The sequence below is a fragment of the Poecilia reticulata genome, chromosome 1 (assembly GCF_904066995.2).
Source record: "Poecilia reticulata chromosome 1, P_reticulata-male-v2, whole genome shotgun sequence".
NCBI classification, from domain to species: Eukaryota; Metazoa; Chordata; class Actinopteri; order Cyprinodontiformes; family Poeciliidae; genus Poecilia; species Poecilia reticulata.
Window position 1 is genome coordinate 18,927,420 of NC_088830.1, and position 27,934 is coordinate 18,955,353.

Below are 27,934 nucleotides of genomic sequence, written 5' to 3' on the forward strand. Positions count from 1 at the left end.
ACAGTGGGAAAAGTGAGGGTGTAAAAACACCCACATCCCCCAAGGAACCACTGCTCTCAGAGCTGGCCAGAGGAACAAGCAAACAAAGCCACTTCTTTAGGCATCCATGTCAGAAGGGGGAGCCAGCGCGCACTTGAAGCCTCACACAAATTATACTTTTTATTGAATTACCTTGGATTTAAATTAAAATTCCCAACAAATGCTTATTTCTGTCAAAAACCTTTGTGTGTTTTTGGGTAACCTTTGTTGGCGACAACAAGAAGTGGGCTGGTTCCCAGCATCAAGATGCTACAAAGTTTCTTCACCTCCATGAAAGTTCCCTGTCATTTATTTTCTAATTTGTCCTTTTAATGAGATGACTGTCAGGAGTGTAGACTAGTAAACAGTGCACTTCCCTTCCCCCACCTGTTGCTAGCTTGATGAAAGGAGCCCATCACACTTTTCCTCAACAAAGAAGAAAGATTTCTTGATGGTAAAAATGTATTGTGGAAACCCGAGGAGCAGAATCCATCACTCTTGTCCAAGATAACTCATGTACAGCAATATTTTAGTAGCAAAAAGTTGCTTTTATATCTCAACTAAAATTAATTTGATGTTATACATTTTAATGTTTGCGTTAATATCGCGATACTTTGAAATTCAAACACAAAAGTTGTACATTGAAAATCTCACACCAGCTTGTGACCATTGTGAACTTTTGCCCAGCACTACAGTGTGACTAAAGTTTCCCAGATGTCATCGCAGATCAGTTTAGTAAGACCCCAAAATGATATTTATTAACAAAACATGATCACAAACATTCTTGGTCCGAACATCGATTAAGTTAAATTAAAACTCGAGTTAACTTATCTCAGTTTTACCTTCTCAGACTTTCAGAAACAAACCGGCTTGTCAGAAGCAGATCTCTTGAAGGTGCCCGAACATAACCGTCATACAATATTCAGGGAAAAGATCATCACTTAAACTAACACTGCATAATCAAGTTACTTCAAGTTGAGTTATGATAAGGCGTTGAAACAGACACACACACACACTTCAAACTCCCTCATCTTAAACCCCTCCCTAGCCTCCCGAGATCTGGTCGGGTTGCACAAGAATAAGACAATTAACTTCGGTACCAACATCAAAACATCAAAATATGCAACGTTCTACTTTTCATCTCAATTCCACATGTGAAAGCAATACTTTCTTCTGATTTTAAGACCATGCATGTACAGAGAGGATTCTGGCACTGGTTAATCTTTCTTTGACAATGTAGGTACAACAGGCACTTTATACCCATGGGTATTTTCTTTCTTTTTTTTTTTTTTTAGGACTGTTGTAACAAATATTACCAGCATAAACATACATTAAAATTACCAGTTTATCTTCAAATTGTCCAGAAAACAGTTGATGTCACGGAACTGGAAGGTTTTAAACATCTGCAAATTGTTTTCTTTCGTAAAATAATTTCACCTAGAAAACAGTCCGATGTCCAACCCAAGACAGTAATCGAGCCCAGAAGAGGTAAAATACTAAAGTTAAATATTAGTTTGAAATATCTACAAATTAGTGGCTTGAACCTAAAACAGTACTGCCCCCTTTCTTCAAACTCACATTTTCCAGTCATATTTTTTAAGATTGTTTAGAAATGTTTTAAAATAGCCCTTTAAAGGGTAAACCAGCAAAAACGAAAAAAAAATAAAAAAAAAAATAGTATCAAGTATCAACATAAATCTGCCTAGTCCTCCATCTGAACTTTGGGTCCTCAAAAACAATTAACAGGGTCATTAACGAGCTGTTCACAACCAGATTAAGCAACACCACATACACACAAAAGAAAAATGTAAATGAATGTTGGCATCGGTTTTAGTGTAAATGCATGTAGAGTTTTTCTTTTCTTTTAAAGACACTGTGATACCAGCCCTCATGTTTAACCACAGTGCATCACAAAAAAAAAAGAAAAAAGAAAAAAAGAAAAAGAATTGAAATATGGTCCCTTAAGGAATGAGCAGTCCAACATCGAGCCCAAAACCAATTAGTTGAAATAAAGAGTGAGCCAGGACTCTTAAGACTGAGCTAGAGGGGAATTTCAAACTAAGACAAGAGTTACCGGACGAGAAAAGGTGCACAAACTTCCAACAAGGTGCATTGCATCAGAAATGGGGGATTTTGGAAAAGGCAGAGTCTCGAGCTGGGATTTAAGACGTGTGGCACTGAACGCCCCCAGTGCTGGCGTAGTCATCCTCGTCCATGTAGTAGTACTGATGTCTGTGTCTTCTTCTGCTCTCCAAGTCACAGTCCTCCAGGTCAGCGTAGATGTAGAGGTCCTCGTCCATGCTGTCCGTCTGCTCTGTGTCTATCTTTCCGGGGAGGTAGCGCTCGAGCTCCTTCAGCTTGTGCTTGGGGAGGAAATTGGCTGGTGGGAACACCACCTAGTGGACATGAGCAGAGTACTGACTCAGCTTGACTGTATACACACACTTTCTATATTTGCTGCTTTGAGAACCTTTAAAAAACAAAAACGAAACATTTTTTCCTTCTATATTGCAATTATGCTCTACTTTGCTCCCGTCTGTCACGTAAAATCCTGTAGGATTCAAACAGGAAGTACTGCAGACATTTCCTCAGATGTGTCATTTTCACATGCATAAAGTCCTGATTTATTCTTGTCCAGTCTAGAGTGAAAAGGTGCAATGATTATGCAAACGGAGTAGTTCAAAACAGGGATATTATTAACTACTGCAACTGTTTGTCTGTGCTCAAGATCTTAGTATTGATTTACTTCACAAGTTGAGCCACTAGTACCTTAGCAGCGATGCTAATGCTAACTAAAGCGAGCTTAAACACTGTGGTCTGTCCCAGTTTGGTGAAGCAAACGAATTTCTAATCCTACAGGGAGAACGAACACATGAAGCTCTGTCCAAAGATTTTAAACAAGAACAACTAAAAAAACATATTTATGTGATTAGATGAACATAACACATCTAACTAGTGGCTGTGGGGAATGACTAATCATTACTGTTGTGATACTTGTGTTAGTTAAATATTAAGCCCATTTTTTACTGCCTGATGCTCTGGAAGAACTGTGTCAGTCTGCTGTCAAGGAGCAGAAATGATTAGTCTGCTTCTATTGAAGTGAAAATAACATCCTACAGGTCTTACCGAAAAGTGAATAATAAGACGTCCTTTCTCAAAAGGTCTGCGATACATAGGCATCCCCTCGTTGAGGACACACTTGGTGTCTCCAGGCTTGATTAGTTCCCCTGTAGTTGGAAACAGAAGGAGATTGGCTATAGCAAACCTGACAGGATATTCCATCAAGAGCCTTTAAAAAAACTCAGAGACAATAAATAAGCTTCTGCTGCAGAAGATCAGGTGATTCACAGCTGGTTCCACGTAAATCCACCACAGTCTTGAATACTTTACAAACTCCCAAAGGTTGATTAATTTAACCCCTTTAGAAGCAACTAAATAAATTCGTCATATGAAATCTGAGCAATCCAGGTTGCTGTATGTCTGATGGGTACGTTTACCTGGATGAGACGTAACGAGGAGAGTCCTGCTGTCCAGTGTTTGAACCGGCCTCTTAAAACCACACAAAGCCTCAACCAGCTGCAACTCCATCGACATGAGCAGGTCTTCTCCTCTCCTGAGGACAGAAACAAGTTCAGAAACTAAGGTCATTTCATTTTTGACGTTTCTGAGCAGACAACACATTAAAAGACAAAATAACATGTTACTATTCCTGGGGATTAGTAAGTGTCTCACTTATGTAGGTTTCAAATTTTGTACACATACTGTTGTAACGCCTTATGATGTAAACCTTGCTAAGCTAATCTACAATATCCAGGAAGACATGTCCGTTCCCATTTTGTTTTGTACCTGGTGAAAAGTGCATGTTCCTGCTGGTCGAGGACGATTATGATATCACCTGGTTCCAGCCCTGGTTCCTGATCCCCTTCACCATGAAAAACTATTTTCTGCCCATCTTTCATTCCTGTGAAAAACATCAGCTCACGAGTTCAACCGTCGGTCTCAGCAATTTTACAGCTTTTTTTCTTTTTCTTTATATAAACAGACTCATTAAGTCACACCTTTGTCAACGTGAACCTCCAGAATCTTTTTCTGTCGCATGATCTTGCGTCCTGCACATGTTTTGCAGCGGTCCTTCTGGCTGATTCTCTGTCCTTGTCCCTGACAGTTGTGGCACACGGTGGAAACCTGCTGCACCATACCTGGGAGTAACTGATGCATGCGTACCTGCACACCCGTACCATGGCAGGACATGCACATCTGTGCAGCTCCTTTACGACTTCCACGACCTGCCACGGAGGAAAAAGGGGGAGGGGAGAGAAATCATCAGCACTGTGGAAAAATATAGAATATAAGCACATTCTTGACATGGGATAGGAGTGGCATTTAAATAATCGTGTATTTAAATGGTTTTTGTGTGAATTTAAAACAAACAAGAAAAACATTTTGTTACCGGCTTAAGAGGTTGTTGCCATACTAATTGAATTCAACAACATTTTGAACCTGTTCCAACGAAGAACCTTTTAAATAATTGCTTGGTTTTGACATATTGTGCAGCTGAGTAAGCCAGTGAGTCTCTGGTACAATCCACCTGTCAAACAGTTCACTTCCATCATTCCAGAAGCACACAGACCACCGAGGAGCTGGAGGAAGCCTCAAGCTTTCCTCAGATAACGACTCCTTTGTGTGTTTTTTAATGATCCGGCTGCTGAAAACATCCCGGCTTTTTGATGTTTTCACAGATTCTCTGCCAAAGGTAAACCTCTGAGACATGGTGGAAACTAAAGGTCATTCTGCATCAGAGCGATTACACAACTTTAGATGAAATATGGTTATTAACCTCACGCACAGACACACACCATATTTCAGAAGCTTGTGAGTTATAAGCAGACGGACAATCTGAAAAGGGCAGTTTGTGAAGGCGACCGTGTGAATGCTGATCCGCCGCAGCGTCAGAAAAAGGTTCACAGCATCTAGCTTTTATATAAAACTGGAGCTACTAAGGATTTTTCTTTTTGTTATTAAATGTCAATACCTAAATGTTATTTGCTCTGCTGGGTAAGGTATGCTCATGGCATCCACTAAGAATTATAAAATGATTTCTGGTGACAACACAATGTTTGTCTTATGAGATCGGGGAAAATGTTTAAGCATTAAATCAATATTTTTTGACCCCAAAAACATCCAACTTGTAATTCCTAACTTTTTTAACCTTCATAAAATAGTACTTTTAATATTATAGAAAAAAGGTGTTTTATCTTGGTTGAGAGATTTGGAGTCTTACCATGAAAATGTTAAGTTCATACCACATGTGGAACAGTGGGTTAGTTTTTGTCAATAATAATGACTGCTTTAGTTTTGACAGTAAACAAACACCATCATTCGATGAATAAAACAAACTACTTGCAAACCTCAGGACTTAAAACGGCAGAAGTGTTTACCTTCACATCTCTCACAGATGCAGTTCTTCTGTACAGAAAGTTTTCTTGTTGCTCCGTTGTAAAGATCCTCCAAGGTCACAGTGATTTGATGAACTATATTCTTTCCTGTGGTGAAATAAAACACATCACTGTTATACATTTCACATGCTTTGGGTATATAAGATTCACAACAATAATGCACCTTAATATCTACATAAAAAGGCTTATTTTTGGGCAATAACTTGGAAAATATTTTTAGACAAAGCAGATACATCATCTAAAGATCTGTCACCAGCCTTTGATTACTGTTATTTATTGGATGCAAAATTCACTTTGTCCTTCAATTTTCTAGGCTCAGCTCACTAGACTGTTATCTTGTAAAAAAACAACAACTAAAAAACATCACAATTCTTACATGATTCTGTTGAGCGAGGCTTCACAAAATATTTTATAGTGACAGTGTGTTGTATACCGTTACCGGGGTCTCTACTCTTTAATATTCTAAACTTTCCAGGCTCAAATTCACAGCATTCTCGATCAATTTTCAGCCCATTTTAATTGTATAAATATGAACATTTAGTTCAGATATACAGAAGCCATTTAAACTGTTGTTTGGTTTTATGTATATAAAATGCAACCACGAAGAAAAACTCAGTGCGTAAGTAAGTGGATGGAAAAAAAAAAAAAAAGAGTAAGGAACAACCGTCCCTCATGTTTTTCCTAATTTATCTGCCAAGATTCATCCGACATCATGCTTTTCCATCAAACATCTAAGAGTGAATAAATCCACTAGTGCTTCCCAGCATAGTGAAAACTGATGACTTGCGTAGCACCATCTTAGTTTCATGTCAATATATCTTGAGAGGGGTTAACACCAGATGGAACACTTCAGAAAATCTAGCTCCTGTTTCTCAACGTGAAAAAAGCAGCACGTTCAAACGTCTGATAGGTTCGTCACTCGTCTTTCTTAAAAGTTCAGAAGGAAGAAAATATGACAGGCCTGGGAATTACTTATAAAAGCTAAAAATAAATCCTACGAGAAACTTTTTGAAGCCAACAGTGGCACTAACCTTCCTGTTCTGTCCTCTAGTGGCAAATGTTATGAACTACATTACATAAGAATCCTATTGTTTGCCCACTTCTGCATACTTCCACTGTTACATATGCAACCACCAACCACCTTTATCTGGCAGATACATTGACACTTTTATTTGCACTGCTCATTACTATAACTTTTTTTTTTTTTTACACTTTATATAATTGATACTATATTGTCCTTTCTCTTAATAGAAATTCCGATTTATATTATTTAGAAACACTATGCAGCATTCGCTTCATGTCTTCAGGAGCCACTGGGAGCTTTTCCAAACATTTGCTCTCACCTTTTCGTTCTCTGTGCATTCGACTACCTCCACCAAAAAATAGGTCAAAGATATCCATGGGAGATGTGAAACCGCCGCCACCACTGCCGCCGCCTGTTCCTCCTTCTTTTATAGCCTTTTCACCTCCCCGGTCATACACCTCTCTCTTCTTGGCATCTGACAGAATCTCGTATGCCTGCGAGATCTGTTTGAACTTCAGGGGGGAAAAAAAATAAAAACAATCAAGATTAGAAAACCGCCACAGCTGCTGTGGTTATTCGTAACAATATCAAGGGGACAAACCTTTTCCCCTTCAGTAGGGTTTTTGTCAGGGTGATACTTCAAGGCTAATTTGCGATAGGCTTTTTTAAGTTCATCGGGAGTTGCATTGGGTTTCACACCAAGTGTGTCATAAAAGCCTGTTTCTTTCACCATCGTTGCCTCTGTCAGATGATCTTAAGAAACGGAAAGAAAGTAAAAGAAAAATAAGTGTCTGAACCATATCTTAATGTACCCAATGAAACTAACTTTGCCCCAAAAAATATTTTGTCTGTCAGTTCATAGCAACATCAGAGTAAAGATTTTAAGAACATTTCAAAGGACAATTTCTGCAAAAATTAAATTCTCGTCGTCTAAACTGAGCGTTTCTCTGCAGAACCTGACAAATTCAACTCTTCCAGCTCAGACAAAATACCCACATGCAACAGACGAGCCAGCACAAAGAGAACCATGTCCTGTTCCAAGTGTTTTAAATGCTAGTAAACTCCACAGGGAGTGAAACAATGTGGGGGGTTTTTTGGACACAACTTGCTATGAACATTTGAACTCTTGTCAGAAATTTCAACTGTTGTGTGAAATAACCAAGTTTAAGCCTTAAAGCACTTGCTTTCCCCCCCCCCCTTTTATTCCAGTAGCTAAATCTCATATGAGTACCGTTACATTGACACAAAACTGTTACCCCCAACAATCTCCTTAAAATTTCAGGGAAGCATTGTTTTATGTATGTTACACTTTTAAGTTGATGATATGAACCATCATTATTATACGAACTAATAATTAATAAGTATTGGTTATTTCACAGCCATAGCTGAATGGCAACATACTGAATAAAAGCAACTTGTTTTACCTGGCAGAATTTTCTCTGTCACTTTATTAAATGAGGGAGAAAAAAAAAATCATACTTTATGGTAAGGAATGTGAAAGCCTGGGCTAAATAAAAGGACAGTTATTCTGCACCTAAAAATCAAAACATTTATGTAAGTTTGTAGAAAAATCATGCAGCAGTACATAAGAAAGTTAGAAATTAAGCCTTTTCTTGGTAATGTTTCAGGGAATTTTAGCCTTAAAATGCCGTAACTTAGGTTATTTATTTATTTATTTAATTTATTTTACTTTACAACACAACGCAAACAATTTCAACAACAAATTGATTTTCTTTTTGTATTTTGGCAAGCGTTTGGTTATGACAAGATTCATTCATGAATGATTTGGTAGTTATTGGTCGTTGTATTCATAAATCAACAAACGTCACGTTTCGCGTTAAGCGATTTTTACCACACTGGTCTCTAGTCGTTAGGCTGAAACTGGGCGCAAATTAAGGCTTAAGTTTCGATTCATAATAACAAGATTGGTGAAACTAGTTTTGAGTATTTCCTAGATATAATACAGCTGGATTTTTTTTTTAGAAGAAAGATTCCGGGGCAATTACAAGTGTTTTTCTACGATTGTATATGATTTAATGTGAGTGAGTATTAACCTTCCACACAATCGCAGGTTAAACCGCTGGTTAGATCGGCACATAAACTGAAACTGATGAGGCCCTTCGTAGCTAATTTAGCTACTTGACCAGGTCAAATCTAACCTGCTAGCTAGGATGACCCTCTGGCCTTTGGCCAAGCTAAGCACAGCTGACAGTGACAGAAATAAAACGTGTGATAATAACTGTTTTCCAACCTTAGATGAAGACAACAAGCGGCAGCCTCACAGAAAGCCTTTCTTCCAGAATCTTCTGACCCGCGTGCCAAGCGAAAACACACCAGTCCCGTTCACGTTATAATCTCGCGAGACGTTTGTTCAGCCACCACCAAGCGGGGACTCCAACGTATATCTTGCTAATGGTAAAAAAATATTTAAAAAAATGATAAAATGCCTATTTGCTGGCTTGTCAGTGAAGAGGGTACCCATAAACCAATCCAGTTACCTCATTTACGTGCGGTTGTTGTTGGGCGAGGTCCAGAAACGACAATTAAAGACAAGAAATGCTCTCGGCAGCAAGGTACCCAACATCAGTTTGTATGCTAACATGAGTGTGCTAACCTAACCTAATCTAATACATATTGCTTTTTTACATTACTTTTTAGAATGCTACTTACTCGATGAAATGATAAAAAATGTTGGTGTTGCTATATTTAGTATAATAAAAAGTTGTGCAAAACTAATAACAATCACTGCCAGGTTCTTGGGTCAGTAATAAAATCCAATGGATGGTGGTGGTAAATATTTGAAGAAAATGTTGTGTTCTTTATTTATGTCTATTGGCTCTCATGCATTTCACCTGTTAAGGTGGAAAGACTTGTCTTTTTAGGGAGGAGTGTGACTCTGTTTTAGGGATTGTGTTACTGTATTTAAAATTTGGTTTCTATCAGGGGTCATAATCTAATAACTTTAAACAACTTTTTTGCTGGAGTTGGAGTCGCATAACCATATTTCATTAAAGTGGACTGGAATTGGATTAGATACAATCTCCCAACAAGTATCCACTGTCAAGGTGGGTTTTAAATGTTCTGCAGAAAATGGCTCCTTTGAATATTTTTCAAGTCAAGTAGAAAAAGTACAAAATGTGAATGGGGAAAATGACCAGCACCTATATTATGTTTTGTGAACTTATAGTGATAATAATGTAAAAACACTTTCTCTAATTGAGCTTTGCCTAAATGACCGCTATCCCTTCCTTCCCAGTTGAACTGAAAGCTGAGTGCAACAAAGGTTATGTCAAAGTTAAACAGGTAAGACTCCAACATTTTGATTCATCACTTTTGCTGAAACATTTTTTGGATTAAAATTCCTTTACTGCTTATGAACCAATTCTTACTTTCACAACTTTGTTTTTTCTTTTTTAAAGCTGGGCTTAAACCCCACCTCAGTAGACTGTGTGGTGGTGGGGAAAGGCAATGAGGTCAGAATAAAACCTGGACAGAAGCTCCATGTTGTCAATCAGCTTTACCCGTACACCATACAGTTCAAAGAAGATCTCACTGGGCACCACAGCAGCATCAAAAGTCCAAGAGAGCAAACATCGGAGAACAGTGACAGCCAGAAAAATGTTCAAACTCTAAAAGCTCCAAAACAGAAAACAAATGGCTCTCCATCAGTATGTCATGGAGAAAACACACAAAAAAGTGTGAGGAAAAATATGTCCCTGTGCTTAAGATGCTTGTTTTATTATTATTTTGATTGTGTTGCAGTCTGCTGAACATCTTAACAATTTTAAAAATGTTGATTCCTCATCTGTTGTAGGAAAATGTCGGACATTGGAGCCAAGGTCTGAAGACTTCAATGCAAGATCCTCAGATGCAGGTCGGTACCTTACAAAAATGATGTAAAACCTCTGTCATGCTTTCCTGCAGCCTAATTTGTACCCTGAAGTGAAGCTTTTTCTGCTTTTCAGGTTTACAAGGACGATGAGGTTGTTGTGATTACAGACAAATACCCCAAAGCTCGCTACCACTGGTTAGTCCTTCCATGGCAGTCGATTCCCAGCCTGAAGGCTTTACGTGGAGAGCACTGTGATCTTCTGAAACACATGCAGCAGGTTGCTGACCGCATGATCCAGCAATGCCCAGATGCCAGCACACTGCGGTTCCGGTCAGGTTATCACGCTATCCCAAGTATGAGGTAAGCAATGGCTGTTTTATTACTGCTGTTACCTGGCAATGGGACTGCTGTTAGTAAAAACCTGAACAGCTAATGACTGTTTTTTTCAGTCATTAGCTGTTTACTTACAAGATATTGGCTTCATATTTTCAAATAAACTTGTAACATCTACTGGAATACAGCATGTCTTTTTAGTTTATTATATCAGGAAAATGTACATTTCATGTTGGTCATGCACATGACCAACATGTTCATGTTCACAAAATATATTTCTGTTAATGCCTGATCTGATCGCACAGATAAAGAAATACTTATTTACTTTGACAGTCACATCCACCTCCATGTGATCAGCCAGGACTTTGACTCTCCTTGCTTGAAGAACAAGAAGCACTGGAACTCTTTTACAACAGAGTACTTCATTGATTCTGATGGTGGGAATACATTTATGTCCGTTACCATTTTCTGCATATTTCACTGTATTTAATAGCGTAACTACAGTATTTGAAAGAATGCTTAATCAGTTTTTTCCCCCCCCCCAACAGATGTTATTCAGATGCTTGAAGCAAGTGGAAAAGTCACTGTTAAAGAAGGTTCCAGTGAATTATTGAAACTACCTCTCTGCTGCCATGTGTGCCACAAAGAGCTTCCTACAATACCTTCTCTGAAAGAACACTTGAAATCTCACTTTCCCAGATAATTATGTGACCTTAACATAGAAGTAAACACGTTTAATGGTGTTTAGTGTATTTTTCTAAAATGTTGTCTTGCATTAAGTGTTGTAATTATGCAAGTTGAAAACTTGTCACTTGTTTTGTACATTTTTGAAAATGGCGATATCATTATGCTTATCTAGAGGGCGTTTGTCAGTTCTTAGTCAAATGTTGATCCACTCTAACTTTATTTTTGTTTATATATTTCATTTTCAAATAGGTTTAGTTGTTCATTCTGACACAATAAACGGTTTCTAGAAACTATACACTTTTCTTCAACTCCCTTATTAATTTCTGAAAGAAAACAGTTTTATGCCATCATTAAGGAAGAAGTTCTGACCGTTTGAAATGGTTTAGGTATGTAGTTAACTTGCTGTTTTTCACAGTGAAAATCTGAAAACGTATGTATTACTTCAGATATGCTGTGCTTTAAAAATTACATTTATAGTTGTCAGATGATAGAACTATTAAGAGGTGCTTTATTAATATTCAATGCATACAAATTCAGTAAAATTTTTCCTTCAAATTGTACTGAATTTACAAAATTGATTTCCAATTTGACAATACTTATTCCCCAAGTTTAATCAAATAACATAATTTAGCCTTAAATGTAAGTAACGATAACATACTGGAGCTTTATTCTTCTTACTATTGTGATGACTAATGATTCTATCTTTATGTGCTTAATCTTGTTTTGGAGGTGCTGTGGATTGAAGTGGGTTTTTAACCCCAGATAACTACTTGATTGGAGAGTGAACAGAACCTTGCTAAAGAATATGACTGAATTAAGAAGTCAAAATAACACTATCCCTAAACTTGTATTTACATACATAATTCTTTAAATATTATTTTTCACTTAGGACCTAGTTGAGCAAGACAACTACATTCCCGTTTCAAAGAGAAACAGAATAAGTATGCCATTGTCGCCCTCTAGTGGTAATATTTCCAAACTGCAGTTTCAGGGAAAGATAGTACAGACCGTAGCCAGAAGTTTTTGAAGTTTCTTTGACCAGTCACTCTGTGAATATACACTCTCATACACTTCTCATTTTCATAAACATTTCATAAATGAAAATGAGAAGATGCATTTTAAAAAAGGAAAAACTGTGGCTGGCCCGTACGGGGATCGAACCCGCGACCTTGGCGTTATTAGCACCACGCTCTAACCAACTGAGCTAACCGGCCATATTTTGACACCTTCAAATATATATTTAAATAGCTTAATGTCGTGGGATCTTTGGTCACAGTTGATACAGAGATAGATGATACAAGATAAACTTTTAGGCTGCAACAAATATGGGGCTGAGCTGAAATGTCGCCTTCCAGCAGGACTACAGCTCTAAACACACTTAAAACTAACTTCACTGCGGTAGAGCTAAGTGCAAATGTATGTCACACGTTTTAGATTGTCTTTAAGACAAATAAAAGAGACATACCCAGATCTCATTTCATCTTACTTCAAAATGATTCATTGATATGTGTTGCCCAGTGACATATATTTTAAGTCAGATAAATTGAAGTTTGTGGCTATTGTAAAAATATTCAAGGGATATCAAAACTTTTGCAATGACCTGTAGATTAATCTTTTTATGTGGCTACATGAAAGCTTTATCACAAAGCTTAGCACACAGTTTTCTCTTAGCAGCCATTGTTTTGCATATAAATAAGTGAAAACAATACAGTATGTTCCTAAAGAATTTATTAGACAAAAACATTGTAGCATCTTCTCTGAATTTCTTGACTAATGAACAAAAAAAGATCTCTATTTCAATAAATGCAAGATCCCGTGTACTGATACATCGACTCTGTGTAAGTGTAATAGAGTGCAGGTCTACTTGCCAGCACAACAGTCCTGAATACAATGGTTATATTAACATTATTTCTCACATGTTATCAAAGCAAAGTATATGTGTAGGTTATACTATCACAGTAAGTTGTTTTTTACACTTAGTGAATCAGGTCGCATTATAGCAGAATCAATGTTCAGAGTTGAACATTCGTTAGTCTTTAAGCTGGTCATTAAATAAAACTCTGATATGACAAACACAGAGGTTGCATTTCATCATCTTCTGAGCCTCAGTTCCCTGTCATCCTCGTCCGGCACCAGCAGGTGCTCGCCCGGCGAATGAGCATCATCTCCTATACTCTGCAGGAAGTACTCCTCACTTTCACAGCTCTGCGTACTATTCACACAGTTTTTGGCCCTGACTTGTTCCAGCTCGGCGCTGTCACTGGCGTTGCTGTCTTCCGTGCTCTTGCTGGCAGTGCTGCTGTCGTTGCTGTCGCTTGTCTCCTGGCTCTCCTGGCTTTCACTGCTGCTGCTGCTGTCAGTGCTGTCGCTTGCAGCAGCTGAAACATCGCTGCTGTCACTGGCGTCTGCGCTGTCGCTGGTGGTGTCGCTGCCGTCGGTGGACTTTTCCAGTAGAGGTTGCTTGGTGTGGATCTGAACTTTCTTGGTGTGAGTTGGCCGTTTACCGCTCAGCTCATTGTTCAGGAGACCTGGGTGACCTGTGACCTCCGTGCTCATGTTGTCTTCACCACTCGCTCCTTCGGTGATACTTGGGAACACTCTCACCCAACTCTGCTGCAGGGTTTAAAGGAAGCCCAGGTTTACATCGGTGCATTTATGGTTTAGTTTAAAATCAAGAAAGTAAAATATGTTTTCTACAACCTTTCGAACATTCTCCTCGCTGCCCATGCTGTTGTCTTTGGTTTCAGCCATGGAGTCCATCTGAGCAGAGGTTATGAAATGTATGAGTCATTGACAGCTATGGAGAAGATTTAGTGAGCGACCATTTTTCTTTGTCCCTTACCCCGTCACTCTCATTCGATTGACTGTCGCTCTCCTCTGACGTCTGGTTTTGAAGACACAGTTTTAGGTAGTCAGCACAAAGTTTTATAGCAATGCAGCAAAACTAACATCATATTTGTGTTTCATTTAGGCAAAGGTCGCATTTCTATGAATCGCAGTGTCTTGCAAAAATATTCCTTGAACTTCTTTATATTTTGTTACATCCAAAAAACGTCAATGTATTTTTTTGGCTTTGATGTGATGTGACATAATTATCAAATGGAAGAAAAATTATGTAAGGAGTTATTGCCATTCTTCTCTTTTGTCCCCTAGACATTCATGCTCCAAAATACAATTTTGTGCAACCAAACTGCCTTCATTATGCTCTTAAACAGTAAATAGTGCAGACCAATGAGTAACTTACTCTCAGAGCTGTTTCGTGAAGGCTGCGGGTTAACAAACTGTATTATACATGACAAGGAGCACACCAATAAATGAAGAATAAAGTTATGGAGAAGTTTAAAGTTGGGTGGTTCAAAAGAAACACACACAATAATGCCCTGCTTTTTATCTGTCTGTCACATCATGTCAAAAACAGAAAGAAAGAAAGAAAGAAAAAAACCCTGTAAAAATGTACGTTTGAAATCTTTTGCGAGATTCTTTATATAGTTTCATTTGTTGTTTCTCTGGCTCATTTACAAAGATTTGAGGGATGCACTTTTCTTTTAACTCTAAATGTATGAAACAACATTGAGGAAATTGATGACAGTGAATATGAATGATTGACCAACACACCTTGTCCTCTGAAGTGGATTCTACTGATTCAGATTCTGAACTCTGTTTACAAAAAAAAAAGACACATTTATAGCACATCATTTCAGAAATGTTTTAGAATTATGTGGCATCAATTATCCAAAATATACTTTCTTCATGGATCAAGCTCATTTCTGGAATTCAAAATGTCTCACCTGGTTGGAGGTGTTTTCCTCAGAGCTCTATATCCCAAAGAGCAAAAACAGACATCCACATTTAACTAAAATGTGAGAACGTTTCTTGTGAACTTATATAAGTATATAAAATACATATATATACATATATGAATATATATATTTACCTGAAGCTCTGATGTGTTATTTTCAGAAGATTCTAAAACTGACAAACTTTCAGTCTGGAAAAGAAAAGAAAAAAAAAAAAAAAGAAGAAACCTATATGAGCACACACCCCAGTAGTTTTAATTAGATTTAATTACACATCATGACTGCAATATCAACAACCAAAACATTCATTAAAAACCTCCTTCTTGACAAGCTCAGGCTCAGGCAGAGCTATTGCTGCATAAATGCGTGGAGACAGATATGTATCCTTGTAAACAATATAATGTCAGCAGTGAGAATTGCCTTGAGGTCTGTACCACACCTATTGTTAGGCTTCCCGCTGACTCTGTCAAAGAAGCATTTTTATGCCCATTAGGATAAGTTGTTCACAGCACCGTTAACACACAATTTTGGTTAAATGTGTGCATGGAAAAGTATTCCTGCTTCAGGATGCTTTTTCAGGAATTAAGAGTTTTTTTGTTGTTTTTTTTTTCTGGGACAGTTCTCAAAAGTGGAAAAAGTATTTTTACTATCACCCTGAACTTTGTGGGTGGAGTTTAATGACGGGAGGGGCTGAGTAGTTCTAATTTTGCAGCATTAAATTTTCAGTCATCCCAAACTCATTTACCTTCATTTAATCATTGGAAACTCAAGATGTCAGATATTTCAGGACTTTATGTAAGCTACATATATTTACAAAGGAAACATTTTAATTACTACCCAATCTTACATATTTTTATCTTAGGCTTCTGTAAATATGAGTCAGTTGCTGTTTTTGCATGAATGCCACCCGAAGGTGTTAAATTCATCAGTGTAAAATTCATGCCATTATTTTCTAAAGGATGTTCTTTAGAAAACATCCTTTACATCACACACACTCAGAAGTTTGAATCAGCGCAACTCTGTTAAAACCTGAGTTTAATATTGGGTTTAATCTCCTTATGGAGTTTTCCATTTCTTTTATGAGCTGCCTCTCTTGATGCAGAGAGCCATTCTGATGATGATTCCCCTCAGCTCACTGACGGAGCATGAATAAAGGGTTTTAGCCTTTTTAGCAAAGATTAAATGGTATTATTGCTGCTTTTCTTGCATTTAATAAGCTATAGATAAACTTTTATTATTTTTATATCAGGAGCCACTTTGCCCCTCAGCATAGTTGCTCCTAAATAGCAACGGTGCAAGCAGCTACTTAGGAAGAATAATTCCAACTGCATTAACATTTACATTTAGTAGTAAAAACAGTCAAGCACCTCTGGAGAGGTTGAGGGTTCAGGGTAATTAAGTTCAGGGGGAAGGGTGGAAATATTACTTACAGAGTTTGATTCAGACTCAGTTGATACCAAAATGTTGTGTAAAATCTGTAAAAACAAAACGAAGAGGGACGTCATCATACACTCAGGCATTCAGAAGGTTCCCGTTTTTTTTCATTGAGTAGATATCTCAGAATATCTTGTCTCTTTTTTTCCAGTTTTTTTGACACAATATATATATATATTTAAAACTGAAAGCAAATTACTAAGTTGATAAATGTTGTCAGAAATGTTGGCCTGTTTCAAGAGTTTTGACTTTTTAAATGAGCTTCATACTTACTGGGTTAGCAAAAGCTGCTCCAATAAGGCAACATGTTATAATGATAAGCTTCATTCTGCAACAGAAGAACACAAAGGTTACAGTAATAAGTCAGTGTTTATCCCTATCACCAATTCCCCCCCCCAGTTCACTAAGGAAGCCATTCCTGCATGCTCTGTTGAGCAAAAAAAATAGGTTCAGTTCCAATCCATTAGCATTTTAATTTACTGGCAAGCCTTAACTTAGCAAGTAAGAAATAATAAACTAACATCTTGAATCTGCAAATCTAAATGTGAGCTCAGCAGCATTGACTGCAAAACATGTTTGAGACAGAACCAAGTCTGACCAAGAAACAAATGCACAGATATCAGAAATGACCAGAAATCAAAAGAAAGCACAGAGTGAAAAATAATGCCAGTAAATTGAAGATCAATTACATTTTTATACCTCAGATTCAGTCTGTGCAGGAGAGTTCAGCAGCGATCCAGGTATAATAAAGACGACGGCACTAAGTAAAATCCAATGCCTGTTCTGAGCTCTGTACCAAAGTTGGTAGCTGATGCACGATGTATGGAAATGCTACAACACCCCAAAACACCACCGTATATATAAATCCTCAATTGGGCTGATTGCATCACTTCCTTCCGGGTCTCTCTCTCTCTCTCTCTCTCTCTCTCTCTCTCTCTCTCTCTCTCTCTCTCTCTCTCTCTCTCTCTCTCTCTCTATTTATCTCTGTGCGTGTGTGTAGCAGACACACGAAGGTGTATTTGTTCCAGAAAGTGAGCTCAAAACAAACTCAGACTGGCATGATGATGATGATGATGATTGCAGGGCCAAGGAAACACACATTCACTCTCATAAATTTCCTCCGCCCCCTCTCATGTCTAAAGAGAAATGTAATTTAGCCTTCCAAACCATAGGTTTGTGGTCTGCAGGAAAAACAAACTCACCCACTGAGAGAGAAAGAGGGACAAGCAGCTCAGTGCAGCAAATGCTTGTTTCCGGTGAATTTTCCAGTTGAAGTTTTGATTGTTTTGGCATAATAAATCACAAGGTAGAGGAAAAGCGCAGGCTACAAGTAGCTAGCTGGATAATTCACAAGAAAAGCAACATTTTTGTGTTGTCTTTATTGATTGTATCAGTGAACAAAATTATAAGGAGGATTAAAGCCTGGCCAGAAGTCAGGCACTTTTGTTAGGACTAAAATATATAACCAGTACACAGGGCAGAGTATGTGCTATTAAATATGACTCATTCTTAAAAATAATGCATCTACAGTTCAGAGTCCTAATGGAAGTCCTTCTATTTTTTTCTCCCCCCAGGCTCATAATTACTTCCAGGATGTCCTTATATGGTTAGTCCAAAAATAAGTGAACAAAATTCCATGTTTAACTCCACACTGGATTTCTTTTGAGAGGATGAAACCTGCAATTAGCCTGGATGTTCACCAGTCTGGAGCAAACCACTAAAACCACCGGGCAGGAGTGGGGTGGAGATTGATTGATGCATGTTGTGGCACACAGACCGTCAGCAATGTCTGTTCACTCCAAGGTGACCAATTTTTAATCCTGTGTTGATAAAGCCTACTTGTGCGGCAGTTTGCAACACACTGAGCAGAGTTTTAATAGTAAAGATTTTATTTATAAAGTTTTGGAGTGCCACAAAGTTCAGTGTTTGGATACATTTTTTTTATGTTGCTGTATTTAGGGTTCTAACGCAGTGTGAAAATGTTTGGAAAATGTAGAATTTAAGTTTTCTTTGAGTAAAATTGATTCCACATTCCATTCATCCATTTCTGATTTGCGGATAATGAGTCTAGCAGAGAATCTCCAGGACCATGTTACCCTCAATTTCATCCTTCAATCCCAGAAAATCCCCAAAGAGAGTTGTTTTGGGAGAACCCTAATCAGATACTTAAGCTACCTAACCTGACCTCTCACTCTTCATCTCTAAGGGTGAGTCTAGCCGCCTTATGGAAGAAGCTTATTCCTTGCCTCATTCTCTAAAAGGTGTATTCATCCATCTCTCCATTTCAGATTTAAAGACTTGCCTGTATAAGAATGTCTGCTGTACATTCCTTGTGAACTTCTGTAAATATAATTGAAAAGGGCAAAATTAAGATTTAATTGAAAATAAAAATGAAAAATGTGCTGTAGCCCTTTTGTATGCTGAAGTGTCATCAGTAGGCAAGAAACCCATAGCCTGTTGCAGTGACCTCTTTTATCAAATTCATTTTGTTATGGATATGTAACAAATGGTGTCAGATGCTGGGAGAAAACTTATGGAACACAAAAGGTGTTCACTGACATTAGATACATTTTATGTAAAAATACAATCAGTGGAAGAAATAATTGCCTTAGCAAGTAAAAATACACTGGATAAATTGTTTCCTAAAACTTAGACTTGTTTGTGTTAAAAGCCCTACAGTAATTGATGCTATGCAGTTGCTTTGAACAGAGGCATAAATCTGAAGGTAGCGCATGATGAGAGGTCAAAAATAAAAGGTACTGTACTTCAAAATTTTCCAAGAAACATAGTCCAAATTGGTTCACTAAGAAAAATAGCCAGGCCACTTTTAACTCGGACACTCAGCTGAATCGAAAAGAGTTGATGATATGCAAATAAGAAGGAGGTGTAAAGAAGTGGATAACACACTTAAAAATATTACATAGAGAAACTAAGTAACAAAAATAGACAGAGATTAACCACAAAATAATGAGCATAGAATAAATTTAGCATACTATATGCTTAGTTTTCTTCAAAGCAGTGTACAGGCTAGACAAATCAGATATGCATAACAAATTTGTAAGAATAACATTTTTATCATTCATGTTTCTACCTATTTTCATCATGTAAGTGTCCTGTATAGTCTGTTACACCCAGTCAGTGGGACGCCTGCAAGCTCTTTTATCCCCGACAGTGATTTCCTGCTCTTTCAGGCTGTAATAACCCAGCATTAGATGAAGGTGTTAAATTGTTACTGTTTGCGTAAAGCGGCTTTTTCTAAACCACACACAAACCCACTTGGCCATCTGAGGTTTATACTCTAAACAAATGCTCAACACAATAGTTGTACCTGCAGGTTCTGCTCTGGGAGTGGTTTTAAAGATTATTTCCATCCTGTTTTCCATTATCTGTCAATGTTGCTTAATATCCATCAGGAGTTCAGTCTTGGTATGCAGTGACATCTAGTGACCAACATTTGCATTGTTCGACTGAATTCTGTCAAAAGAATCCAGACCAGATTAACTTTACCTTGTTCCCTCATTTTACAGTGACAAACTTCTATGTATTTTATTGGTATTTTATTATTTTTGTAACAAACCAACATAAACTAGAGCTAATATAACACTGATTTATTTCCCCATTCTTCTTTGTAAACCACCTTGAGCTCACTGAGGATTGAATGGACAGTGTGCATGAACATAATCTTCCACTTAGTCTTATAAGAACAAGTGGGAATCAGAAATGGATGGATGGATGGATGGATGGATGGATGGATGGATGGATGGATGGATGGATGGATGGATGGATGGATGGATGGATGGATGGATGGATGGATGGATGGATGGATGGATGGATGGATGGATGGATGGATGGATGGATGGGTGGGTATTGAGTACTTTGCACCACTACACATAAAATTAACATAAATATATTGATGTTTGTGGTTTTAATGTGACAAAATATGAAAACTTCCAGCAGCAGGAACACTGAAAGATGAAACAACATACATACACTTTGGTCCAAGATGAGATCTTGGCCATAAAATTACTAAATATACCTATGTGCTACAGGTGAAATGCAAACAGACATAAACAGTTTTTAAACTTCTTGTGTGTTGGAGAAAATAATGTTAATGTTTTTAGGCAGTTGACAAAGCTTAAGTTCAGTTTTGGATACCTCCATGTTACCCTTTGTGCAGCCCAAAGACCCTCCCAAAGCAGTGGCATCCCAGACCTTAAAAAACCCAACTCCTGTGTTCATTTCAGCTTGAGCGGACAGTGAGTGCAGCATCGCATACAAAAGGACAGCTTCACGGGTTCAACATCAGCACGTTCTGGTGTTTTTTCAGGACTCTCAATTTCCTTGTTCCAGCAAAAAGTAGGTAAAACCGATTTGCAAGTATCTGTGATTCTTTTCTTCAAAGCAGGCTAAAGGTGCGCAGAAAAAGAAGGTATTAAAAAACATTAAGTGACACTGCTGAATGATGTTTTCAGTGCCTCTGGTTAAAATGTTACCTCATTTAAGAAAGATTGCTGGACTTTTCTATTCCACTGAAAGTCACATCTTGTTGTATTGCTTTTGTGCATGACAACACAGCTGATGCACAATTAATTTTGTAATTTACTAAAATACTGTTGATGTTAAAGTAAAAGTTACATACACGGAGTTATGCACACATTTCACACAAATTACAATGACATATAATATATTGAATAGTTTCAAGAAAGACCATGTACATATTGAAATAATGTGAGGTGTATTTTTGTTTACTATATAAGTAGAGTTTCCATACATTCAGTGCATTTTCACACACATACCCTTATTGCTTTTCCATGTGTCAGGCTTATTTCACTCAGTCACAAAGCTTTAATTCCACTGGACAGATCCACTGATGTCTGTATTGTTTCCGTCCTGGCGCTCACTTTGTGGATTTAGCCAACGTTTTCCAGTCTGGTAGCTTCTGATGTTTACTTTACCCCTGAATGTGACTTTTGAGAGTGAGGCCTATCTATGAGGCCAGTAACTGTGACAACAGTGGAGTACCAAGTTGCTGGCTGCATACATATGCAGCATTCTGTTTAAGTCTGAAAAAAAAAACAACTAAAAAACAATACAAGTTGAAGTCTTGTGGAAAGTCAGCTTTGCTGTGAATTTCGATTTGTTTCTTTGACTAAAAGTTTCTATTCTTTGTGATGTTTCAGATATGAGGGTCTCCTTGATATTCATTTTCTTTCTAGGTGCAACGTTTGGTCCATCTGTGAGTAGCAAAGTATTACACCCCTTTCTTTATCAAGTGACACGTTTTTTTTTTAGTTTTTTTTATTTTTATATAGCGTGAAGATAAAATGCATGCTCATTTTGGGATGAATTATGATTATTCCTGTTATGAATAGGTGAAATGTAAATCTCGTGAAAAACACCATGGAATGCGGGAGCCGTCAGACTCGGGTACAGAAAAGGTAAACTCTCATACATCCGTCAGATATTTTAACACGGCAATATTATTGGTAAATGTTCAACTGGATTGTATTCAGGGTTATCAGAGTAAAAGAGCTGAATATAAATGTATGCCATACATTAGATTTTTAATAGTCTCCTTTGTTTTGGTTAATATAATTTTATCCTACTAAAATATACAAGTTAGTAGTTGTAACATCGTAAATTGTGAACAACTGAAAACAGCACAAAAATGTTTGCAAAGCTCTGTAAATTGAATGTTTTCTTCTCTCTCCTGGTAAAGGATGTTGTCATGATGGAGGGCAACGGGCCACAGGTCTCTCCCACTTTGGCCACCATTGAAGCTGGCAGTCAGGAACCGGAAGATGAGGAAGTGAGCTCTGGGTATGATACTAATGCCAACAAACAGGGTGAACAAGTGGAAGAAGAAAGAGAGAAACTCACAGCAGTGCTTTTGAGCGAAGAAGAACTGGTAGGTCTTTTGACGAAGGAAGCAGAAGAAGATGAAGAAGCAGAAGAAACAGAAGATGAGGTAACAATGATGGACGAAAAGAAGGCTAACGACAGTTCAGAAGCAGTGAAAATGATCAAATATGAGGCAAAAACAAAAGACGGCAGTGAGGAAAAAGAGGCCCCAGCGAAGGAAAAGGCTGAAAGACCTGCCATCAAGCTGATTGAACGAAGTGGTCAGGTGGGCTTGCTGGAGGAAACAGAGAGCAGCACAGAGTCAGAACTTCCAGTGAATCTTGATTACGCTGCTGATAGTGGAATATTAATACCTGCTCAGGTGGAATCAGAAGATCTCAACCCATCGACTGAAAACCAAGAGTCTCCATCAAAAAAGGATCTTCAAGAACCTAAGAAAGAGGTGGGTGAGAAAGAACTTCTCATGCAAGACATGCCGTCCCCTGAAGCAGGAGACCTGGAAGAAATGACTGATCAGAGCAAGGATTCATCGACCAAATCAAAAGAAAAACACGCTGTTAAGGACAAACCAGAGGCGACCATGGACCGTCAAGAGTTTCAGAGCAGCGTTGGGCTTATTTCTGGTCTGCGGAGGTCTGAAAAGGAAGAAGGGAAGGACGAGAGTGACAGTGGAGCTTTCTCTAAGAGAAAGACAAGGAAGCAGAAGAAAAACAAGAGACCCAGGAAGCACTCTCCACAAAGGAATGAAACACATCCTATACAAGACCAGGGCCAACTGGACAGTGAGGAGTCTGAGGGCAGCAGCACTGAGAACGTAGTTCACAAAGCTAAGAGGAAACGGAACGGAAAATGGGTAAATATTTGTAAATTTACTGTCCCTAAGGTGGCTAGCCAATGTTTTCTATTCAATAAGGCACAAGGGAAAAAAGTCTGGTATAAGTTATAAAAAAGCAAATTCAACTAAAAGTGTGGTTAAGAACATAATACAGCTGTACACATAAAGTAAATAGAACCCTCTTTCTGATCCAGTCAGTAGTGAGGATTGATGAGGAAAACAATAGGATAGCATTACCATATCAAGGTTTTAAAAGATAAAGAAGTTAAAGGCTTAATCAATCTACCAATCTATCTTTTGATATTGTCATCAAAAGATACTTGTCAATGCTGTGTTATTTCACAACATGATGCTATTGTAGATAGCATTATGATTACTTTTTTTATTTACGTATCATTTTCTCTAGGGTCCCTTAGTGGGGGTGAATCCTGTGCAGATCAGAGCCTCAGTGGATCTTTATCCTCGGTCCAGGTCCTTTTCGAACATACATCTTTCACAAACTCCACCAGGTTTGTGTTTAATGCTTTATTATTTGTCATAAAAAGAGAAAAGAAAAGCATGATGTTCATTTGATGTTAGTCACAACTAAGTTTCTAGAAGTAAGAAATATAATTTCCCATCGAGCACATTCATACGGACCACATACAGATTTGGTTCAGACCAGATGTGTGTTAAATGAGCCTTGTGCTCATAATAGGCTTCTCAGATCAGACCAACTTGAGTTGACTAATACAACCCCTGGTGGCAAGACTATAGTAGCACAACACATTTGAGGTCTGTATGGATCACATATTTTACCCCAAGTAGTTCTGTATCAAACTGATATAAACAGCTTAAATGACGCCATTTTAAATCAGTGAATAATACCACCTGGCTCCATTTTGTGGCCATTACCTAATAGGTTGGAACAGGAACACAGGGTCATACCGAAATATACTCAGTGGTGTTTTAATTGGTGAATGTTGTGGTTCAAGACCTTGAAGAAACAAAAAGAGGCCTATGAGAGTCATAGATTAGTTGATCTAAATGTAAACATATGACCTTGAGAGTGAAAATTCTCAAACCTAAACCTAAACCTAACCTAATCCTAACCAACATATAAACTTTGTTGAGTTACTTTTAAATGAAAACTTTAAAAACTAAAATATATCATGATGGAAGATAAAATGAACAGTGTTTATCCTTGGGACTAAAATGTCCTCCGTGGTCTCTGACCAGCAGTGTTCACCACCCAGTGACTAATGCCCTATCCCAACAGTCTCACAGGGGAATCTGCTGACTGGACCACTTTGGTCCCACTTCCACATGAATGGTGCCTGCATGGCTTCACAGTCACTGCCAAAACAAAGTTCTGCAGGATTAATATGGAGCTCCATAGCTTAAGGAGTGAATCAGGCAGATGGGTATGAAATTAATGACTGTACCAGCTCTAATGACAGAGGAATGTAGGTGATGCAGGCAGTAACTACTCACTGGTTTCCACAAGAAGAACCAGCCATAAAACAAGCCATTTTGTTGTAAATCTGATGTATGGTAAACAAATGGAGTCTTTGCGTTTTCTTCTAGATCCATGTGACAATTTTCGGTGCAAGCGAGGAAAGACGTGCAAACTGGATGCGGATGGTAAACCTGGATGTGTGTGTCGAGACCCATTAGAGTGCCCAAGCAGCATGAATACATTTGAACATGTAAGTGTGTGCAAAGTACTACTGATTCAACTGGACAGCCTCATCATTAAAGGTCTTTATGTCCGTTCAGGTTTGTGGGACAGATAACAAAACATACGATACGTTGTGTGAGCTTTTTGCTACTAAGTGTAACTTGGAGGGGACAAAGAGAGGCTACAAGCTTCACCTGGACTACACTGGCCCATGCAAACGTGAGAACTAGGCAGGTCTTTGTTGAAGAAAATGGTTGGGGGCAGGGGGGAACCTTTGACTGTATTGAACTGTTTGTTGTGTGTCCTCTCAGTAATTCCTCAGTGTGTGAAGAATGAACTGGTCCAGTTTCCTCTGCGAATGAGAGATTGGCTGAAAAACGTGCTTCTGCAGCTCTATGAGCATGACTCTGTTTCCCCGGGCTTCCTCACCCCAAAACAGCGTTTCAGAGTGAGACACGCAACTTTACTGTAGCGGAAGCTTATTCTTCTCTTTTTGAGCTTGAATGTATCCATTTTGTTCATTTTAGACAAGCATTTTCTTAGTAAAAAAAAAAGTTATTTACCACCACGCTTTGACATTTCTTGCCCCATACTAGGATATTGCAGGTATTAACAATGTCAACAGACCATAGCAAGACCTTGAAAAATTAATAAAAACCTTCACCTGATTCAGACCGTTGTTTTTAATTGACCATGTAACTGACTTTTATTTTCATTTTTTAATAAATTTATGAGACACATTAGCTGTAGATTTGTTGTTGTTTGTTTGAAAGTGATCTGTTTTGTGTTTCTTTTTTTGCAGGTGAAGAAGATTTTTGAAAACGAGAGGCGTCTTCACGCTGGAAATCACTCCGTCGAGCTCCTTGTGCAGGACTTTGAAAAGAACTACAACATGTACATCTATCCGGTTCACTGGCAGTTTGCTCAGCTGGACCAGCATCCTTCTGACAGGTACATTTTCACCATCCGTGCTTCACTCACAGCTAATTGGGCAAATGTTTCCAGACGTCAAATGAAATTTTGTGTTTAGAAATAAATAAAAAAAAAAACTCTGTAGTATTTGTTTCTTCAGTCCAAATTGAACAAAGAAATATTTGTCTTTATTTCAAATTGAATTAATTAATCACAACATAGTGTATACTAAGAATCTGCTTTGATAGATAATTCACAGTAAAAGATGATCGATTTCATCAAAATTACTATCAAAATTATTTAATCAAAATTACTATCAATCTTGGTATTACATTTAAAGCAAAAGCTGGATTTTATTGGTCACGGACAAAGCTGCTTCTTCATATGGTCAAAAATAATCAAAAATAATTTGCCTTTGACATTTTAAATTGGTGAATGCATCTCTTTTTGTGTCCTTTTAACAAATTGTTTGTATTTCCCTAGAACTATGCAAAAATCCTGCTATTCTATCATTTCTAACTGATAGGGCGTACACTTTTGAGAGCCACTGTTCCTGTGTGTTTCTTAAAAGAAAAGAAGACGTTTTTTGTTGTTGACATTTTTGTTGCGTTAAGCAACAAAAACATGTGATTACTTAAACTACATCTGATCAGCGTGATGAAAATCCACCTGCTGCTCATTCTGTGCAGGACCCTGTCCCACTCAGAGCTGGCCCCACTCCGGGCTCCCCTGGTGCCGATGGAGCACTGCACCTCTCTCTTCTTCCAGGAGTGTGATGCTGACAAAGACAAACAAGTCACCCTGAAAGAGTGGACTTCCTGTTTTGGCATCAAGGATGGTGAGAGTATTACCACTTATGAAACTGTTTACTGTGAGCTTGAATATTAGACTTATTAATTATGGTCTAATCACGGGTGTGGTGAAGATTTTACCAAATGTTCCTATACGTCTGTCTTCTCTCCAGATAATTGTCAATACATGGGCAGTTTATTATATATCAATCAGGCTCACTGTTCTCTGTAAACCTGTTTCTCCACAGCGGATGTGGACGTCAACCTGCTTTTCTGAGTTTCACCTCTGCTCTCACCTCCCACTGAGATTTTTGGAAACTTTTAAAGACATTTCCCACACGAGGAACAGCAGAGTGTTGGTAATCATTGTTGTTACCCTGCATTAGGGTGAGGGCAGTCAATTAATTATTTTAGGGAATTTATAACTTAGAGCAATGCATTTATTTCTGAGAATGTTATATTTGATTTTAGCTAGTGTTGTCCAAATACTTCTTTTCTAATGCATTCCACACAGGGATAAAGTTCATGCATTAACAGTGAAGAGAAGGTACACTTTGTGATGCTGGGATTAAAATAACATGTAGACTGAATTAGAGTAGGATTAATCATTAAAATCATTAAAAGTTAGTGTAATTTCAAACCCTTATGTTATGATACTACTGTAAATGTGTATCTGTGTCACGTAACATGTTAGTAAATGTCTTGTGATTGTATGTTTTTTGAGTAAAAGCTTAATTGGTTAAAAAAAAAGTCACAAGAAGATCACAGGGTATTTCTCTGCATCCTGTCATTACTGAAAAGCTGTTGTTTTCTCTGATGTCCTGAAATAAAGTTGTTTTCACACTTGGGTGGGTCCCAGTTGGTAGGCACCAGTGTATGCTTTTATAATTGAAAGCTTTCTTTTCACATTTAGTTGCAGGGTTGCACAGCCAGAAGGTTCTGGGTTCGATTCCTGGCCCCGGTCTTTCTGCATGGAGTTTGCATGTTCTCCCTGTGCTTGCATGGGTTTTTTCCGGGTACTCCGGTTTCCTCCCACAGTAAAAAAAAAAAAACATGACTGTCAGGTTAATTGGCCTCTCCAAATTGCCCCTAGGTGTGAGTGTGTGTGTGCATGATTATTTGTCCTGTGTTTCTCTGTGTTGCCCTGCGACAGACTGGCGACCTGTCCAGGGTGAACCCCACCTCTCGCCTGGAACGTTAGCTGGAGATCCATCCATTTTCTTTACACCCTTGTCCCTTAGTGGGGACAAGGGTGTCCCAGTAAGGACACCCTTGATGCTCAGATGCTCAGAG

At 38.1% G+C, this 27,934-nt stretch overlaps 4 protein-coding genes and 1 non-coding gene across 7 annotated transcripts; 2 read left to right on the plus strand and 3 right to left on the minus strand.

Annotated features, from left to right (window-relative positions):
* Positions 1–749: 749 nt before the first annotated feature.
* Positions 750–8,886, minus strand: dnaja1 (DnaJ heat shock protein family (Hsp40) member A1). The gene is made up of 9 exons (XM_008411234.3): positions 8,750–8,886; positions 7,100–7,251; positions 6,818–7,010; positions 5,457–5,561; positions 4,077–4,304; positions 3,865–3,979; positions 3,516–3,631; positions 3,145–3,245; positions 750–2,414 (listed from the first exon to the last, which is right to left on the minus strand). Exons 2-9 carry the CDS (start codon positions 7,229–7,231, stop codon positions 2,181–2,183), a joined length of 1,224 nt encoding a protein of 407 aa, XP_008409456.1. The 5' UTR covers positions 7,232–7,251; positions 8,750–8,886; the 3' UTR covers positions 750–2,180.
* Positions 8,836–11,643, plus strand: aptx (aprataxin). Its single transcript, XM_008411244.3, has 7 exons — positions 8,836–9,071; positions 9,755–9,801; positions 9,918–10,196; positions 10,313–10,372; positions 10,464–10,690; positions 10,997–11,100; positions 11,212–11,643. Exons 1-7 carry the CDS (start codon positions 8,942–8,944, stop codon positions 11,364–11,366), a joined length of 1,002 nt encoding a protein of 333 aa, XP_008409466.2. The 5' UTR covers positions 8,836–8,941; the 3' UTR covers positions 11,367–11,643.
* Positions 11,644–12,490: 847 nt separating this feature from the next.
* trnai-aau (transfer RNA isoleucine (anticodon AAU)) lies at positions 12,491–12,564 on the minus strand. Its single transcript has one exon. It is a non-coding gene; the product is annotated as a tRNA-Ile (tRNA).
* Positions 12,565–13,061: 497 nt separating this feature from the next.
* On the minus strand, positions 13,062–17,519 carry scpp1 (secretory calcium-binding phosphoprotein 1). 2 transcript variants are annotated; one of them, XM_017304180.2, is made up of 9 exons: positions 17,281–17,519; positions 16,855–16,909; positions 16,578–16,622; positions 15,285–15,338; positions 15,139–15,165; positions 14,966–15,007; positions 14,193–14,234; positions 14,051–14,110; positions 13,062–13,960 (listed from the first exon to the last, which is right to left on the minus strand). In XM_017304180.2, the coding sequence occupies exons 2-9, from the start codon at positions 16,906–16,908 to the stop codon at positions 13,442–13,444; spliced, it is 843 nt and encodes a 280-aa protein (XP_017159669.1). In that variant the 5' UTR covers position 16,909; positions 17,281–17,519; the 3' UTR covers positions 13,062–13,441. The 2 variants fall into 2 exon arrangements, with proteins under 2 accessions (XP_017159669.1, XP_008409448.1); XM_008411226.3 differs by having other exon boundaries at positions 13,062–13,963; positions 17,281–17,512.
* A 2,815-nt stretch (positions 17,520–20,334) lies between these two features.
* On the plus strand, positions 20,335–27,861 carry LOC103465962 (uncharacterized). 2 transcript variants are annotated; one of them, XM_008411204.3, is made up of 11 exons: positions 20,335–20,937; positions 21,762–21,817; positions 21,954–22,019; positions 22,301–23,296; positions 23,685–23,787; positions 24,845–24,966; positions 25,037–25,157; positions 25,250–25,386; positions 25,741–25,889; positions 26,540–26,688; positions 26,890–27,861. In XM_008411204.3, the coding sequence occupies exons 2-11, from the start codon at positions 21,764–21,766 to the stop codon at positions 26,916–26,918; spliced, it is 1,926 nt and encodes a 641-aa protein (XP_008409426.3). In that variant the 5' UTR covers positions 20,335–20,937; positions 21,762–21,763; the 3' UTR covers positions 26,919–27,861. The 2 variants fall into 2 exon arrangements, with proteins under 2 accessions (XP_008409426.3, XP_081464310.1); XM_081608184.1 differs by lacking the exon at positions 20,335–20,937 and having other exon boundaries at positions 20,961–21,817.
* Positions 27,862–27,934: the final 73 nt, after the last annotated feature.